The 17,326-nt window shown below is 41.4% G+C and overlaps 1 protein-coding gene across 1 annotated transcript in view; it reads left to right on the top strand.

The window, feature by feature from the left end:
- Positions 1–17,326, top strand: part of STARD9 (StAR related lipid transfer domain containing 9) — a 122,943-nt gene that overhangs the window by 47,031 nt on the left and 58,586 nt on the right. Inside the window, exons 4-7 of the mRNA XM_030033566.1 lie at positions 7,718–7,834; positions 9,951–9,983; positions 10,073–10,134; positions 10,759–10,871. Of these exons, the coding sequence (XP_029889426.1) occupies positions 7,718–7,834; positions 9,951–9,983; positions 10,073–10,134; positions 10,759–10,871 (325 nt within the window). The remainder of the gene's footprint in view (positions 1–7,717; positions 7,835–9,950; positions 9,984–10,072; positions 10,135–10,758; positions 10,872–17,326) is intronic.

Below are 17,326 nucleotides of genomic sequence, written 5' to 3'. Positions count from 1 at the left end.
TTGAAGGAAGCATTCTTGCATGGAACAAACTGAACAGCACCGATCATGTAGAGCAGCCATGCAGGGAAGACATAGTTGTCTGAGCCAAATGGCATGTTGTCTGCAGGAAGCCATATCCAACTCATGTTCTTTGAAAAACCTCGTCTTCCTGAAGTTTCATTTCAAAAATGAGACTTGGAAGAATCCCAGAATAATCCTTTTTTTTTTTTTTTTTCTTTTCCTCATGATCAACAAAAACCATGATTCGATCCATTATATCATGAAATATGTTAATGCATATGTCCAGAATGATTAATTGTAGTACTTTTTGTATGATCTGCAGCTGTTGATGCTGATGGGTATTTGGACTAATGCCTCTGATATTAGCACAAAAAAAGCTTTGATTTCAATTACTCTCCCTTGTTTTTAAACAAGCCATAAATTCATTGCTGTGCTTCACTTCTCCATTTTTTTTCTGCAGTACACTGAAACAAAGAGGCTTTTCTGACTAAATTGAGACTATATTCAATTAAATGAATTGTAATTTATCCTCACAAAAGGAGAGTAATTTACTAGAAGGAAGAGACACAAAACAGTATAAATCAGTTTTTAATAGGATTTCAGTAAATAATTTTTTAAATTCTCATTCATTATCATCATAGGGTTATGGCACTCCTTTCAGAGTTATCCAGTTTTGTTTGTAATAATATGTCAAGGCCTAATTCAAAAAGGACTGATTTGAAACATATTTGAATTGAAGTGTCTGAGTAGCCATGTGTATTTAATAGAGAGTAAGTGTAACAGAGCTTTACTTAACTAGGACTTCAGTGTTATATGTTCTTTCAGAGAGTCCAATGTATGTGGAGAGAGAGCGCACAGTAATTTGCACAGTTGGCTTAAATTGCTGTGGATGTTCTAAGAACCCAAGGAGTTTTATGAACATTAGAGAGAACATCCCACAATCTCCTACTGATGGATAGCATTATTCCTACTTTATCTGTAGGAAAATTAAACCATTAAAATGTTAAACCAGTTGCACAATGTCATACAAAAGTTTCAACAACAGAGCTAGAAGTAAAATGCAGTTCTTCTAAAATTCTAACTTCAATGTCCAGATGACATTGCTAGCATTGCTATCCCAAAGGCTTGCCAACTTGTGAAGATTTTGTTTTATTATACTTAGATCAGTTAATAACTCTCAAAGATCCATTACGAACCTTCAGAAAGGAGGACAGCTCTTAATGAGGAAACTATCATAGAATCAAGATACTTCTCTAGGTTGCATTTATCCCTGTTGTAAGAGGTTCTACTATGTGAACTACAGATTTCTAAATTGATATGGAGTACACAAGCTGGTTTTAAGCCACTTCTGTTTACAACGAGCCATGCAAAATTCCTGAATTTATTCAATGTTGATAAGTCTGAAGTGGGCACAGACTCACCTTGCTCCTATTACTTCAAGATAATGCACCCTGTCATTTCTTAGTCCTGTTTTTTTATACTGCTTAAGTCCAATCCTATTCGGTTTGCCCCAAAATCCTACTCTCTGGACTCCAGATGTACAAACATCTGCCTTTCACACTTTTGTCCCTGTTCTTTGTCCTCCATATCAACCCAATGCAATGTTTTCCTGCACTTTGGCTTCCAAACTCCATCTCTTTCCCACTGATTTGTTGCTCCCAATGGATACTAGTCCCACTTTTCCTCCCTTACCTCTGTCCAGTTTGATTCCATCACTCTCTTCTCCTTATTCAGAGCCTCTTATCGGTCTCATTCTCTTTTCATTCCTTCCTTTCAGTATTACTGGTTCTTGGTGGTTGTTATTTTACCCAGTTGTTCCCCAGTCCTCTGTCAGTCTTCAGATCTGGCTTTTGCCATCTTGAATTTAGATCAGATTCTTTCCTCCTTCCTGTGTTCACGTTCCCAGCTACTGAAAATCATTGAGGCACTCACACAGGAGGAACTTTCTCTTTCTCCTGCTCTGAATTTAAGTGTCCTGTCTTAGACATGTCCTGGCCCACGGCAGTCCAGTTTGGAATCTGGGTGAAAGTCCTTCTCACCTCATGAGCTGGAGCATGTCCAGAGCAGACAGAATCCACAGAAGATTTAGCTGGTAAAATCTTAATCTCTACTGAATAGGTAGTAACTGCGATCTGTTATCCTGATTTTCTAAAGAAATGCAGTTTTACAGTGGCTGTCTGGTTTTGATGCATGTTTCCCAATAATTCTTGAACAAACTGGCTAGGCTGAACCAAATCGGAAAGAGGGGTAGAGATCTCTGATATTAGGTTCCTACAAGTTTTATGTGCCAACCAGGTAGGTAAGAGATCCTAATGGTGCTTCTACTGAGGGACAGTTCAGTGTTCGCTGGAGAATTCACATGGGAGCACAACCTTAAGAGGAAGGCCTTAGGCAAACAGGTTAGGTGGCTCAAGAATTATGTTATGATCATTTTGCTTTGCAGTCTTGGGGGATTCTGACATCTAAGTGAATAGTAAGCAGCAAAATAGAAAAGCCAGGAGGGCAGAGAGGAGGCAAATTCTGGAAGTTGGCGTGCAGAGGGCAGGCAGAGTGGGCAGGAGGAAGGCAATGCCTGTTTAGCAACAAAAAAGACATTTGGAAGAGGGTGCCATTCTTCCATCTTTTAAAAGGCTGTATGACATGCAGTTCATGACACAGATTTAAATTACAGGGAATTTCTTTGTGGCCTGCCAGGGCCGAGAATCAGTCTGTAGTATTTGGTGCAAGGCTTGTATGCATCTCCACTGGTGGCACAAGAGGATGGGGATTACATATAAAGCCACTAGTTGCAGTTTGGTGTAACTGGTGAGTCTTGATTGGCCTGCATGCTCATTGGAGTTGTGAGCTCCTGATTTCGCCTTAGTCAGTGTACAGATTTACTGTAAGGGATTAAACAGATTTCTGAACTCATGAGACTGATGTACGGGCTGTACAATGTCAAGGAACTTGACTTACTTCCTGCATTGATTGATGATACCTGCCAAGAATTGGTTACAGTGATTTGCATTGCTGCTGTTAATGCTCAGACGCTTTCTTAAATATCTTTATTGAAGAAAAACAGATTAATCTGCTATAGTGATGTTGTAAATATGGGGCTGACCTCTTTCTTCACTGAGATTAGAGGGAGTGCATCAGTATTACTGAAAGGAGAAACTTCACAATCATTGTGTTTAGCATGTAGCTTCCTCTATGTTTATCACCATGCTCTAAAACAGCGACATGCTTATGGTCAAATATAGTGTGCTGTTCAGCTCTGGCTGTTACCTGTGGCAGTCTCTTTAGTTAGAAGTTTGACGAGACTTGCTGAATCACTGGAACAAATAGCGACTCTCAGTTCAGAAGTAGGAACTATGCTGGGACAGGATAGAGATACATTACATACTGTCTACATGTGGCCAAATGCAATCAGGTTACTAAAACAAAAACAGTAAATCAGGAGCAATGGAAGACTCGGAACATGTCATAACAATGAACTCTGAAACAAATGCAGGGCCAACTTCTGCAGAACTTCTTCATGTAAGAAATCCCATTGCAGTCAGACCCACTGAATCCCACTGAGTAAAATAAAAACAACAGGGCTAATTGCACAGTTTTATACATTTTTTCAATTATTACTTCTAAGTGGGGCTCCCATAGATGAAGGGATATAAGTAAAAACAGATGTTGAAACACTGCTACAAGCAACCTCCAAGAAAACCCAACCCCCAGCCTAATCCCTGCTGTTACATTTTCCCACAACTCGGAAAGCAAGTCTCATGGACAAAGTGCTGCCTATGATCTTATTTTATAACTTCCAGTATGTACTTGATTTATAAGGAACAATTTTCTCTCAGTTCTGGTTGTGGAATCGGGAATATTTGTATCTGAAGTGGGTAACAAGCACCACTTTTGTAATGGCTCTGAGAGAGGTTTCTAGTGGTAAACCCATTCTGCCGCTGGAAGAAACAAACTTCCTTTTCCCCTTACCATATGAAACGCAACTTTTCCTCCTTGTCTACAGTGTTCAGAAACTGCTTTGTAACTGGTGCTCTGTTTTTTTCATCTTTCTTTTGCCTGGTGCTTTGAATGTATAGCTTTCTTAGCTGTCTTTCAATTTTTTGCCTAGCCCTCTTTTAAGCCCTCTTTGATGCTAACACTCAGGCTATTAAAAACCCTGGGTGTAAACTTCCTTCTTCTCGTCTTCTCTTAAACTATGCACTTTTGTTCCATAGTGTCACTTTAAAATTGACATTCCCAAGTGCTTCTCAGTAGCTTTCTTCTCTACTATTAATTTCTTAAGCCCCTTCTCTTTTTGTGCACTTCTGGCTTCTTTATACAGATTCTAAACCTTTGTGATGGCAAATAATGTGTATCCATGTCTCTGTATATACTGATATTTGTAAAAGTATTGTGATAATATTTTTTTTTTAATTTGGGCAATGTTTGTTTATTAGGTGAAAGTGGTAGATTGGCCTCTTAAGCATGACTTTTAACCATCATGCTAATATGTCAGTTATTTGTTCACTCGTTCATCAACTATGCGCCATTGATTTGTTTTGCTAATACTATTACTTTCTTTTTCCTTCCTGTCCATAAAAGTTGACCTTTTTATGGCATATTGTGCTTGATGAGGAATTGCTAGCCAGATATGCAGCAAATGAACTACTAGTTCTCAGTGTATATTCTGGACTTTTGGCTTTGATCTAATTATTCAAGACCTTAGATAAGTTGTTCCCGATAATAAACGTGATACAGTTAAGGCATGTAGAAGGCCACTGCCTCCTGTGGACTCCAGGACCTGGGGATTCCTCTTGCCCAGTCCCTGGAGGCCAGCCCTCTGTGCCTGGACACCTGGAGGTCTCTCCATCCCACCCTAGTGGACAGGGCAGCTGCTCTCCCCTTTGCGAGTTCAACCAATAGTGAGTCTCAGTGTGTATGCCAAAACCACAAACACTGAGAAGGGTAGAGGATGCAGGACACCGATACAGCTGCCTACACCGATGGCCCTAGAAGTCACTGCCTTCAATAACACCCACGTATAACACTGCCAGCACACATGTGAAACATAAGCATAGACAGCCACGTCCCCTTCTTCCTATCCAACTGATCAGGATTGAAGTTTGATAGTGAAAACAACCCCCCTTGCTCTTCAGGGCTGGAAAGCAGATCGCTCAAATGCCAATATGGGCCTTCTGCCTATCTAATAACCTTGCCTGGACCCTGAGCCCTCTTAATTGCTCTACAGGTCTTCTACTTGCGTGATAGCCCAGCTTGCTGCTCACTAGCAAATATGCATATGCTCACAAGCACCCCTGCCCTGAATCCCTTGACTATCAGCATAGGCTCTACTCCCATGTAATATTCCTGCCTGGACCCTGGACCTCCTGCTCACCAGCTTGTCCAGTTTGAAGTTTGCTAGCAAATTACACACCCATATGCTGATCCATGTCGGCACTCCAGCCCCATCTCTGCCACCCACCATCCATCCCAGTAGCTGGCACACAGGCCCTGTGAGTAGTGCTTCCCTGCTCCAGGTGCTGATGCTGAGACCCTCATTTGCTTCACCTAAGCCACTCCAGTAGCTGGCACCTGCAACACAGGCCCTGGGACCCACGGTCCCCTTTCCAGCTGCTGACAGAGATGCTCACACTGCTCCAGTTCCCCTAGTAGCTGGGACATAGTCCCTGTGACACATACTCCTGCTCTAATTGCTGGCATTTAGACTCCTACTTGTTCCAGCTGCTGGCACCACAGTTGTGGAGCACGTATTACCTGAGGTTGACTTCAGTTGCTGACCTGAATTTACTCCCCTCAGCATCCCCAGTAGCTGGCACCCTGGACCCATGCTCCTTAGGTCCATGGCCATGCTAGCTACCAGCGCTGAGACTCTCACTGGCTTTGTTTGCTGGCACCACTGATGTGATGGCCCTATCACCTGGGGTCTTTTGACTCCATTGCTGGCCTCAAATTCACTCCAGCTGCTGGCATCTAGTCCTTACAGCACTCACACGTCGGGTGGAGAGCGTGGTTACATGGAAAGATCATCAAGAAAGGATTTAATAAGAAAATAGGACAGACTGTGGTGATCAGGCACAGGGCTCAGTCAGACAAGCATACTGATCTGCTGCTGCTTACATGGTACCAACCCCTTTTATATCCCCTTCTTCTTCCTGACCACCTTACTTTAAGCATTCCTTAATAAGTTTTGCATAGCCTTGCGGGCCCCCCTAAAAGATGCCGAATCCTCCTGTTCCTCCTATTTCGCCCATCTTGTTGGTTATGAAGTCCAGGTTAGCCTTCTCCAAAGATATGCTTCAGTTCCTTAATGGCCTGTCCAGTAGTGACTGGAGAGTTTGTCACTATCTTTGTTATCCTTGCCTATTACATTTGTGTCCATGTATTTTGCTTATGACTTTCTCTGTTACTCTTTGAATGGAAAAGTTGCTTGATCTGATAATCCTAATGAAGCAGATGCTTTGATATGCCACATACCCTTAGAAATATGGGCAAGGGTAGCCAAATTCTGCCGAATGGGAATGTTACTGATTCTTCAGCCAGAAGTTAGCATCTTGTCTCAGTTTCAGTTGAAATATGATCTGAAAATAAAAGTCTTAGGATTTTTAATCTCTTTTTTGGGCAGTTTTGGTAAAGTGGTGATAGCTATGAAATATATTTTACTATTGATTTTTATATCAATTTTAGTGCATTTATCTGTCCGTTGGAGAAGCAAATGACCTTGTACTGGATGAGGTTTCACAGCAGTGAAACACTGAAATCATATGCATCTCTCTCTATACTAGCTAGTTTTCTATGTGAATGGCAAAACCATTAATACTTGTAACATTTCTTTTGAAAAGCCAGAGCTGTGCTAAGGGGTTGGCAGCCTGCTTACTGGAACCTTTTGATCCACCATGTACTTCCTAGCAAACCTTACCAGGTGTCCTTTCAGCTGGTCTATGGCAAGGCTTTGATGTGCTGAGAACATGGTCACAATGTGGGGCAGCTGTGTCCCCAAAAAAGGAACAGGAAAAGCAGAAGGAATGACTGTTCAGATCTTGTTTATGGGTAGTCTAGCTGTGATGGTCCAACTTTTGCAGCCACAGTGGGACCAGCGCAAGCTTTGGAAGCCCCTAGAGGCTGACACTGATGTGGTGGTAACAGTTCTTGGCTCTGTATTATGATGAGCCAAAGGTGGCTCATCACTCTGTGTGTGGCGAGAACAGAAAATAAAGCATTTAGCTTTTGGTGGTGTGGCTTACTGACCAGACAGGTCAGATCTAAGTATTGCTTGGGTGAGGTCTGCTTGCAGGCTATGGGTTAGACTTTGCTTTTGACCTGTAATTCTGATGCCTAATGCTCCTATTAATGTCATTGTGTCAAAGAGCCTTGATCATGCCTTTCTGTCAGATTTATGCTGAGGACTGTAAAAACTTGTGGTGGGGGAGATCCTCAAGAATTCATACAGTCTAAGTATAAAATAAGAGATAGCAGGCAGGGAAGCACAATTAAACACTACTGCTTGGTGTCAGCACTATGCTTGGCATACCACCATCTGGAGGAAGATCTAACAAGTGAATGCTGGGCACTTAACATTGTGTCTGATGAATTAGAAAGACAAATACTGTGAAGATCCTTGTTCCCATGGAGTTATTAAAGCTGCAAGATCCACAAGTAATGCAGAGCGTTTACAGGTAGGCATATTATTCATGGACTGTTTTGTTTCTTTTGTTTTTTTCAGGTGTTCCAGGACCTTGGCACTTCTGTGTTGTCAGGTGCATTTAGAGGATACAACATCTGCCTCTTTGCATATGGACAGACAGGTTCAGGAAAAACTTACACAATGATGGGAACACCTGTGAGTTACACCATTCATTTTACACTTAGGGTTGCGGGCGGGATGTCCAGCGGAAACATGGCTTTATTTTTAAACTGTGATTATGGTGCTTGTTGGGCAGAATGCTTATACATGTTTTATTTGGTATGTATATATATCAAATGAGAGTCAAGCATTTACATTTAGATAAATAATGTAGCATCAGCTAAAAGTACTAGAAAATATGGTGTAGTTTAAACATTTATTTTAGATAATCTTTATCTTGCTATGTATGAATGTTATCGCTATGTTAGAGGACAAAAAAACCCCAACTATCGCTGAATAGTTCTGGTTTTTAGAAATGTATAGCTCAAGATAATACAAAGTGTTCATTCTCATGGAATTTTTTGGCAGTCTGAGCTATGCTGAAATTAAATTACTTTCACAAAAAAAATGGGATACAATGCACAGGAATACTTTTGTAACAGGCTTCATTATCTACTTCAGACATTTATCTGTTGCAGAAGTTATCCTTTGGCCTGTGGAAGCTAATACTTGCTTTACTTCCAGTTTTGAAATGTATTTGAATAGTGTCTGCAGAAGCTGTTACATTTTAAGATTCTTGTCTACCAGGAACCACTTAAAGTGTATTTTAATCTTGGTACTCAGATCGACGGGGTCAGTTGAGGATTTCCTGTGTTCTGCTGCAACACAAGGCAATTTGATCTCTATCCATAAATATTCTTGGCTGTTGGTGAAACATGCCCCTAAAAAAGAAAAAAATTATTTAACAGTTTGTGCGCGTGGGCCACTATTTCCTACACCCATTGGATTCAATTTTTAAGGTGAAATAAGGGTAAAAATTGTTCAAACCCCAAAGACAAGAAAAAGACTATTCTGGCACGGTTTGTGCTTTTGACAAGAGTTTGGATTTTTTAAAGTTTATTTTCCCCATAGACATCAGCAATTGGATGTTGTTAAATCATTACCTGATTCTCCATTCATTTGATGCAAAATCAAGCTTAACTCCATGAAAGCCTGAAGAATTGTTAAAATTGGGGTTAATAGGTGACAAACTAGGATATTCGTATTACGTTATTTTGAAAATACCTTAGCAATTCAGAACGGCCACATCTTGAAATTATCCTCATTTCCAAGGAAATTTCCAGGTGTAGTGTTTCTAAGAGATTTCTGGCTTATAAAGTGGTTTCTTTCTCGGTGGAATCCTGCTTTGATCTTATCTTTAATAACATGTATTCACTGTGAAACAGTGTTCAAAACTAGGAAGAAACAAGTGTCTGGTATAAACTGAACTTTTGTCCACGGTGGTCCACCTGATGAACTTGACTTTCTTCCCCCAACACCATTTCAAGTCTGCCTTCTAAAAGCCTTTCATGCTATTCACCAAGCAGATTTCACCAAAGCCTTAGAGTCTTTCTCAGGGTGTTTTGGCACTGCAATCACTGAAGCGTGAGCAATCATGTCATAAGAACAGTTCATTGCACAAAAACACACCATTACGTCAGTGCTGTGTAGACCATTTGGGCAAAGTTTAAATCAGCTAGTTTGGGTACTGCTAAGCAGCCCATATCCCATTCTGTCTGAGAGACCAGATTTACAAATCTAGAACATAAAGCTGTTCCAAGCCTGTTCTGTAGTGCCATAGCATGAAGAAATAAAAGTAGAATAACAGAAACCCAGAATATTCATTACTAGTGAAGCTAGTTTCAATGTTGGCCTGGCTTCATCTAGACTGCAACACCTCTGACATAGGCATGTCCAGTGTCTTTACATCAGACAGTTCTTGGATTTAACCCAAGTCTCTAACTTCTCATTGATTCTGTATAAGTTGCTCTAAAATGACTTTTGCTATAAATAGCATTTGCACTGAAGCTCAGACAGCTGACATTACACAGCACACGAGTCCCTGCAGTGTTTCACATGCAAGATGCTTCAGCTAGAGTAGTAGAGCATTGCCATGCTGTTCTGAACTACACTCCAGGGCAGTTTGTGTTGTAATCCACCATACAGTCGTTACTTTAATGCTGCACTATGATTCTGTCCTTTTCTTATAACTTGGCCTTTATTTAAAAATAAGTTTTGCAAGAGTGATAGCAAGTATATTGTTTAATTTTTTTTTCCTGTTTATTATTTGAAGGCATCCATTGGGCTGACACCTCGTATATGTGAGGTATTTATTTTTTATTTCACTTGCATTTGTTCAAGTAGTTAGATTTTCTTGATGGATTTAAAATTTGCATAAACTTCTGGTTTGTGTAGGGCCTCTTTTCAAGGAAGGATGATTACTCAGACCAGACAGCATCTTGCAGAGTAAAGGTCAGGTAAGTGTGTCACTGTTTTGGGCAATGCTATGAATGCTTTCAGCAGCATGTTCCTGTAATCAAACAAAGTAAAGACTAGTTTATTTTGTTTCTGTTTTCTCAGATGGTATCATTTTGCAGCAAGGGGGAGAACACAGAGGAAGAATGAGAAAGTGTTGATTTTAGTTTTCCATCTCAGTATAGTTCTTTGGATGCTGTCTGTTCCCTTTTGTATAGACAGCTGAAATAGGAGTGCATTAAAAATTTACTTCCTGTTTGTTTAACTCTTAAATTTGAGCCATAATCCTACGTTCTATTCTTATTAATTGTTCCCATTGATCTAACGAAGCATTATGTTTGGAAAACTGGGGATTTGAAATCGCTGGTGTTAAAAAAGCATATTTTATGAGTTTTTAAATAAAATACTGAATGCCTCTTGCTTCTTAGAAATTTGCTACTGTGAGTTCTTTCTACGTGCACTGCATGGGAAGGGGCAGTAACAGAGATAATGGAAATAATGAATTAATTAAATTTATTATGAAAGATCTATGTAAGATTCAGGTAGCTACATTGTCTAAATATATGCTTTCTCTCCTTTTTTTTTTTTATTGTGTATATTTAACATTCTTTTTTTTTTCTTTTCAGTTTTCTTGAAATCTATAATGAGCGTGTCCGAGATTTGTTAAAACAATCAGACCGAAAGAAACCTTACACACTTCGAGTCCGAGAACACCCTGAAACAGGACCATATGTACAAGGTGAGAGTGGGTGTCACAACTAGCATCAGAATTTCAAGCAAATGTGTATCAGGTCTTGTATATATCTTTGTGTACGTTCCTTGCATGATCCTAGTTGCTTCTACTCTTCAAGAGTTACTTTCCTCAAATATTTCGCTTGTTAATATGAACATGTATAATACACTGAAAGCTTTGCCTCTGTTATCCCACTGGCTGGATATCCTGCACTTTTCTGTTTGTCTTTCCAGGCATAGGTTGTGTGTGAGCCATAGTGTTTTGCTTTCTTTTGTTTTAAAGAAATTTTAATCAAGAAATCCACCAACATCAGCTCTAAATGGGTTCTCCAGATCAGCCTAAGGTCCCTCCATACCTGTTTCAGTCCTTGGCAGCAGTATATATATAAAATAATAATAATAAAAAAGTAGATAAACTCAACTGTTTGATGTTGCAGGCCAGGCCATGTGAAGTGATTAAAATCTGTATTACCCGAGTGAGAACCCAACAAGCTTCGTTTTCCTTCATTAAACTGAAAAAACACAGGATGGGTAATGTAGGTGCATTATATGATTAAAAACATCATACACTTTTTAATTCACACTTGCAACAGCAGTCCCTCAGATGGCTTTGTGTTTTCTAGTGAATCATACCTTTCAAATCAGGTGACACAGAAGATTAAAAAAACCCCACAGGTATTTTTTCCATTTCAGTTTTTGTACTTCCAGTTCATTTTCACTTTTCATTGGTGCCTTCACTTCAAGGTCTTATATAGCTTTAAATTGGAGTTTGGCCATTGGTACTTTGTAAATTGATTAGCTCCCAATGTAAAGTTTGCCTGCTATATTGCTGTTTATCTGACCAAAAACTGACAAAAGGCATGTGTATCTGTCATCATTTAAGCCCAGCTGTCAGCTAAGCACCACACAGCCACTCACTCACTACTCCCCACCCCCCACTGTGGGATGGGAAGGAGAATCACAAGACAAAGGTAAAAAAAAATCATGGGTTGAGATAAGGATAGTTTAACAGGACAACATGAGGGGAGAAGAAATTACTAATAAAAGAATATATAAAGCGAGTGATGCACAGTGCAATTGCTCACCACCAGAACCCAATGCTCAGCCTGTTCCCAAGCCATGATTCCTCCTCCCCGCCCCCTGCCAGCTCCCCCAGTATATATACTGAGCAGGACATCATATGGTATCGAATATCTCCTTGGCTAGTTAGGGTCAGCTATCCTGGCTGTGTCCCCTCCTAGCTTCTTGTGAAAATTAACCCTGTCCTAGCCAAATGCAGGACATTATCCACCCCTTATTCTATACCATCTACATCATTCCCAGATCCTACACTTTCCAATTAATCACCACCACTTTTCCTGTCTTTGATAGAGAGATATATATACACACGTATACACACACACACAGAGCTATCATTCCCTTAGTCTGTGGGCCATCCCTCTAATGTGTCCATTGAGTTCATTTAATCCATGACTTTAGGGCTCCATCTGTCCTAACAGTCTTTCAGGGCAGGAGAGATGGAGTGTGTGGTGTTGGATCGTTGCATGCTGCATCTAGAGCTCATGGCTGGTGTATTTGGTGCAGCCCATGCCCACGGTCTGCAGGTTGAAGATGATGATATTGAGGAAGTTGCTGGGTGCCAGTTGCTGAAGCCAGTTCAAGTTCCATCACCACTGCACTTTGCTTGGTTTCATCAAAGTCCATCCTTCATTGATTTGGGTGATTCTCACTGTAATATCATTGATTGGTATGGCATATAGCAACTGCAGCAGTGATAACACACAGTGGCAGGGTTATTTAGTGATTAACATCATACAATTTAATTCCCTGGCTATTCTCACCCAAAATCAAATCCCCTTGAGGTACACATTGAAATTCCCCATCCTTCTGCATCACTCACCAAGTGCACCCAGGTCCTTGAGCAAAAGCAATCCCATGAATGGGTTTACCTTTGCCTGAGGCAGGAGTAACCCAGACTGTCTTCCCTAATGTATTTTTTATGTGCACTACAGGGACTTTATCCTCTTCTACAGTATGTAAAAGTTCACGTGCTTGCCTTGGTGGGTTTGTGGGAGTGTGATATAGTCAATTTGCCAGGCCTCCCCATGTTTATATTTCAGCCATTGCCCTCCATACCACAGGGGCTTTAACCACTTGGCTTGCTTAATTGCAGCACGTTTCACATTTGTGGATAACTTGTGCAATAGTGTCCATGGTCAAGTCCACCCCTCAATCTCGAGCCCATCTATATGTTGCATCTGTCCCTTGATGGCCTGAGGTGTCATGGGCCCACCGAGCCATAAATAATTCACCCTTATGTTGCAAGTCCAAATCCACCTAAGCCACTTCAATCTTAGCAGCCTGATCCACCTGCTGCTTGTTTTGATTCTTAATTTGTTCTTCAGTGGCCTGACTCAGGTACGTGGGCATCTAAGTGATGTACTTTTACAACCAGCTTCTCTAGCCAGGCAGCAATATCTTGCCGCTATGGGGCAGCCCACGTGGGTTTGCCTTTGTGCTGCCAGTTGCTCTGCTCCCATTGCTGCAGTCGCCCCCCCAGGGCATTTGCCACCATCCATGAGTCAGTATAGAGATAGAGCACTGGCCATTTTCCTCGATCAGCAATGTCTAAAGCTAGCTGGATGGCTTTCGTTTCCACAAACTGGCTCGATTCATCTTCTCCTTCAGCAGTTTCTGCGACTTGTCATATAGGACTCCATACAGCAGCTACTCATTCCCAGTTAGACTCACTTCAGCTTCCAATACAGTTAGCTGCTGGGATCGCCCTGTCACTCCAAAAATACAGATGGGTTGTACTCCATTATAGCTTGATGGCACCGGGTACACTGTGTACTGGTGTCCACTAAAGCCTTATACTCCTGTGGGTCTGATGTGCCAACCCACTGAATCCACACAGTCCAAGAAACCCGATTGTCCCCTTCTTCCACCTGGCCGGAGGCAGGGCCCCTCTAATCCTGGTCATAGTATTTGTTACTTGCTTTTTGTAAACATGAATCAGAAATCCCTTCAAGAGGATCAGAAGTGAGATCAGCCCTTCTACTCTCTCTGGGGAACTGCCCGCTGGAAACTGGAGCAGGATTTTTCCGGGAAGAATCCCCTTTTGTGATTGTTTTTCCTTGCAACTCATGTACCCGTGCCTCTAAGGTCGAGGCAGGTTTTCCATCCCACTTCCTCATGTCTTCTCATGGTCATGCAGGTGAAACCACAGGTTACCCCATTGTGTGTACCTTCTGTATCTTCTCTCTTGAGCAGAGGAACACTTACTCCTAATAGCTGAGATACGGGCCTGTACAGGTGGGGAGTAGGACATATCCTCTCTGAATTGCTGGAACTCCCGGGACAGTTTCTTCACAGCCAAGATGCAGGCCTGTGAGGAGAAAGAGAGACTTCCTTCATATTGCTGGAGTTGGCCAGCCATTTCATCCACTGTTTGTCCCTCACCTTCTTTCCAGGTCATTACTGCCAAGGAGTTGGCATACGATGGTGGTGCCCTTTGTAGAAACTTCCGCCACATGGGTTGTGTGCATTGGACTTCATCTGGTTCTGTGGGTAACTGCTCGTTATCTGGATTGTTATAAATAATCTCCAGCATGGCTAATTTCCTCAGGTACTGGATACCTCTCTCCATGGTAGTCCACTTGCCTTGGTGACATGTAACTTCTTCCTTGAAGGCGTACCTTTCCTTCATGTCTGACAGAAGTCACCTCCAGAAGCTGAGGGCTTGTGTCTTTCTTCCAGTCACCTTGTCAGTGCCCCCTTCCCTAGACAGGAATCCTAGCTGCTTGGCTCCTACCCCCTTAATTCCGAACTAGTGGCCCTGTTATCCCAGCATCGGAGCAGCCAGGTAACAATGTGCTCATCTGGATAGCAGCTGAAATCCTTTCACATATCTCGCAGCTCACTCAGGGACTGGGATCAGGCGATTATCTCTGGTTCTGCCTCTTCCTCCTGTCCTCATGATGACCCTGGTTTATCTTCATCTCTCATTAAGCAAACTGATTTTTTTGTGTATTTCTTCTTCTGTATAGGGGCGACTGATACCAGCACAGGTTGGTTCTCTGGTTCAGCTGCAGTGCCTGTCGCCAGGGCTGGGGTAGCTGTAGTGCTTGTCATGAGGGTTGGAACAGTCGCAGTGCCTGTTGGTCTGTTTTCCCTCCCTTTCCCCTGAGGGTGCTGCTTAATATCAAGCAGTGTTTGGTAGATACTGGCCAGGGCCCAGCACAGTGTGGTAAGTTGTGCCTTTTTGGAATAGGCACAGTGTTTTCCTTTCAAATATTATAGCACTTCATCAGGGTCTTGTAAATGTTTGGGAGTGAAGTTCCAAACCATTGGAGGTGAGAAGTTCTCTAGATACCTGCCCATATTCTCTCACATGCCATGCCACCCATGACTGTCCAGCCTTGGGGCAGATTTCTGGATGGTATTCTTAAAAAATTTTTGTGTAACCCTAAACAAGACCTGGGACTTATTCAGAAGATATAGCAATAAGAGCATGCTGGCTTCAACGTCCCAAGCTTATTCAAAATTCTCAAAAACTGTTGTAATTAGCCTGAAGGAGAAAGGGGAGGTGAAAGAGCAGGAGGAAGTATCCCCCCGCCTCTTCCCCCTAGATTGGGTGCAGTTACTAATAAATTTCGATAGAAGGCACCCGAGGTGTGGTCATGGCAACAGTGCTGCATACAAACACCAGCTTAACCTCATGACCAGTGATACATCGTAAGTCGATGTTACCCATTACAGCAAAATGGTAGTCTTGATCCCTCTCCCAAAGGTGATAAACATCACCACAGGGAATACACAGTGCATATAAGGATTTATGTAACACCGCCATGTGAACAAGTGAACCAACATTGTGACCGGTGACTATTTAACTAATATAAGAAATGTATATAACAATTTTGTTTCGACATGCTTTGCTCAGATCTGTCGTTATCTCAACCCTGTGAGACCCACGTTAGGCTCCAAAAAGGACTATCAAATATCCCCATGTCTACTTTGGGTCAGCTATCCTAGCTGTGTCCCCTCCCAGCTTCTTGTGAAAATTAACTCTATCCTAGCTGAACCCTGGACACTCTCAAAATCAGTGCACTAGTGCAAAATCATACAGAGTAGCTTTACAGTGGAGAACCGAAGGAAGAGCCTTTTCCAAACTGATGCAAGTTCCAAAATTAGTGAGTTTGCTTAGAAAGTAAATGCATATATTTTCTTTTCAGTGCGCCTTTTATCTAGTGGGCAGAATTCCAAAGTTGCCTCTGGTATCACTGACTCTGCAACTGCTTGGCTGGCCACTAAGTGGGTAGTAACACCTGGGGAGTAAGCATTTAGTACGCAAAACACATATCACAGAATTTTATTGGTCCTGTCACATCAGACCGAATAGTGATTTATTCTGGCTTTTAAATAGAGTTCTCTCTGTTTGTTTTGTGAATTCCTTTTGTTATCTCTGGTTCACTTTTCTCTCTCTCTTTTTCTTTATCACAGCATTACATGTCAGATTGTTATCCTCACTTCAGAGATTAAGGCAAGATGTGATAATAGATAGGGTGACTTGACTGTGTGACTGAATGGAGCCTGGAATTCCCAACTCTCATTCGCTCAGCACCTGCAGGATCCATCATAGCACATCTAACAACCAATGGTTGTTACCAATTCCTCCTCTCAAAATTTGAAATAAGCACTTGGAAAGTGTTGAACATGCATGGTCCTATACACAAGGGACTATCTGGCATTATGGTTACTTCAGCTGTGCTTTCCCAGCACATCAGCATCCTGTTTAAAGAGAGTTGGAAAATAGATGAATTGATGGTCTCATTAGTATGGCAAACTTAACATTCTTTGAAAAGCAGATTCATAGACATTTGGCCTTTATTGAGGTCTTTCCAAGATTTTCTTTCTACCTGCTTGTTATCGAAGAACTTAATTGTTGGTGGAGTACAGATACTAATTATTTTCTTTTAGCAGCTGCTCATTCACCACACAAGAAAAGGCCTTTAAACTGCTTCCTTCCTTGGCAATTTCCATCCCTTTTCTCAGGCCTTATATCTCCAGTGATTCCTTGGCTGCATATAATGGAGTTTCCTTGTTTTAAAAGAAAATGAAGCTATAGCTTCTGCCAATGGGCTGGCTTGCCTTTTGTCACTATTTTGTCTTCATCTAGAACCTTCCAGGCCAAATCTGTCACTTCTTTTCCAGTTCTGCTTTTTTTGGTTGGTGTTTTTTTTTTTTTTTTTAACAAGTTAATTTTACCCCTTTTGTATAAGTATTTTATACTTAGACACAACTAAAAATTGCATGGAACAATTCTATGCTAGAGTTCTGAAATATCCCATAAAAGTTCCCATTGATTAGATTTTGAAAATAATAGGAAAGGATAGTGGAAAAAGATTAACCTAAAATATTATTTGCCAGCTTTGGCCATATTTGTAAATCCAGTGTGAATAC

Source organism: Aquila chrysaetos, chromosome 2 (assembly GCF_900496995.4).
Source record: "Aquila chrysaetos chrysaetos chromosome 2, bAquChr1.4, whole genome shotgun sequence".
In the NCBI taxonomy this organism is placed as follows: Eukaryota; Metazoa; Chordata; class Aves; order Accipitriformes; family Accipitridae; genus Aquila; species Aquila chrysaetos.
The sequence above is the reverse complement of the archived record's forward strand: the minus strand, read 5'-3'. Positions and strand labels throughout refer to the sequence as shown.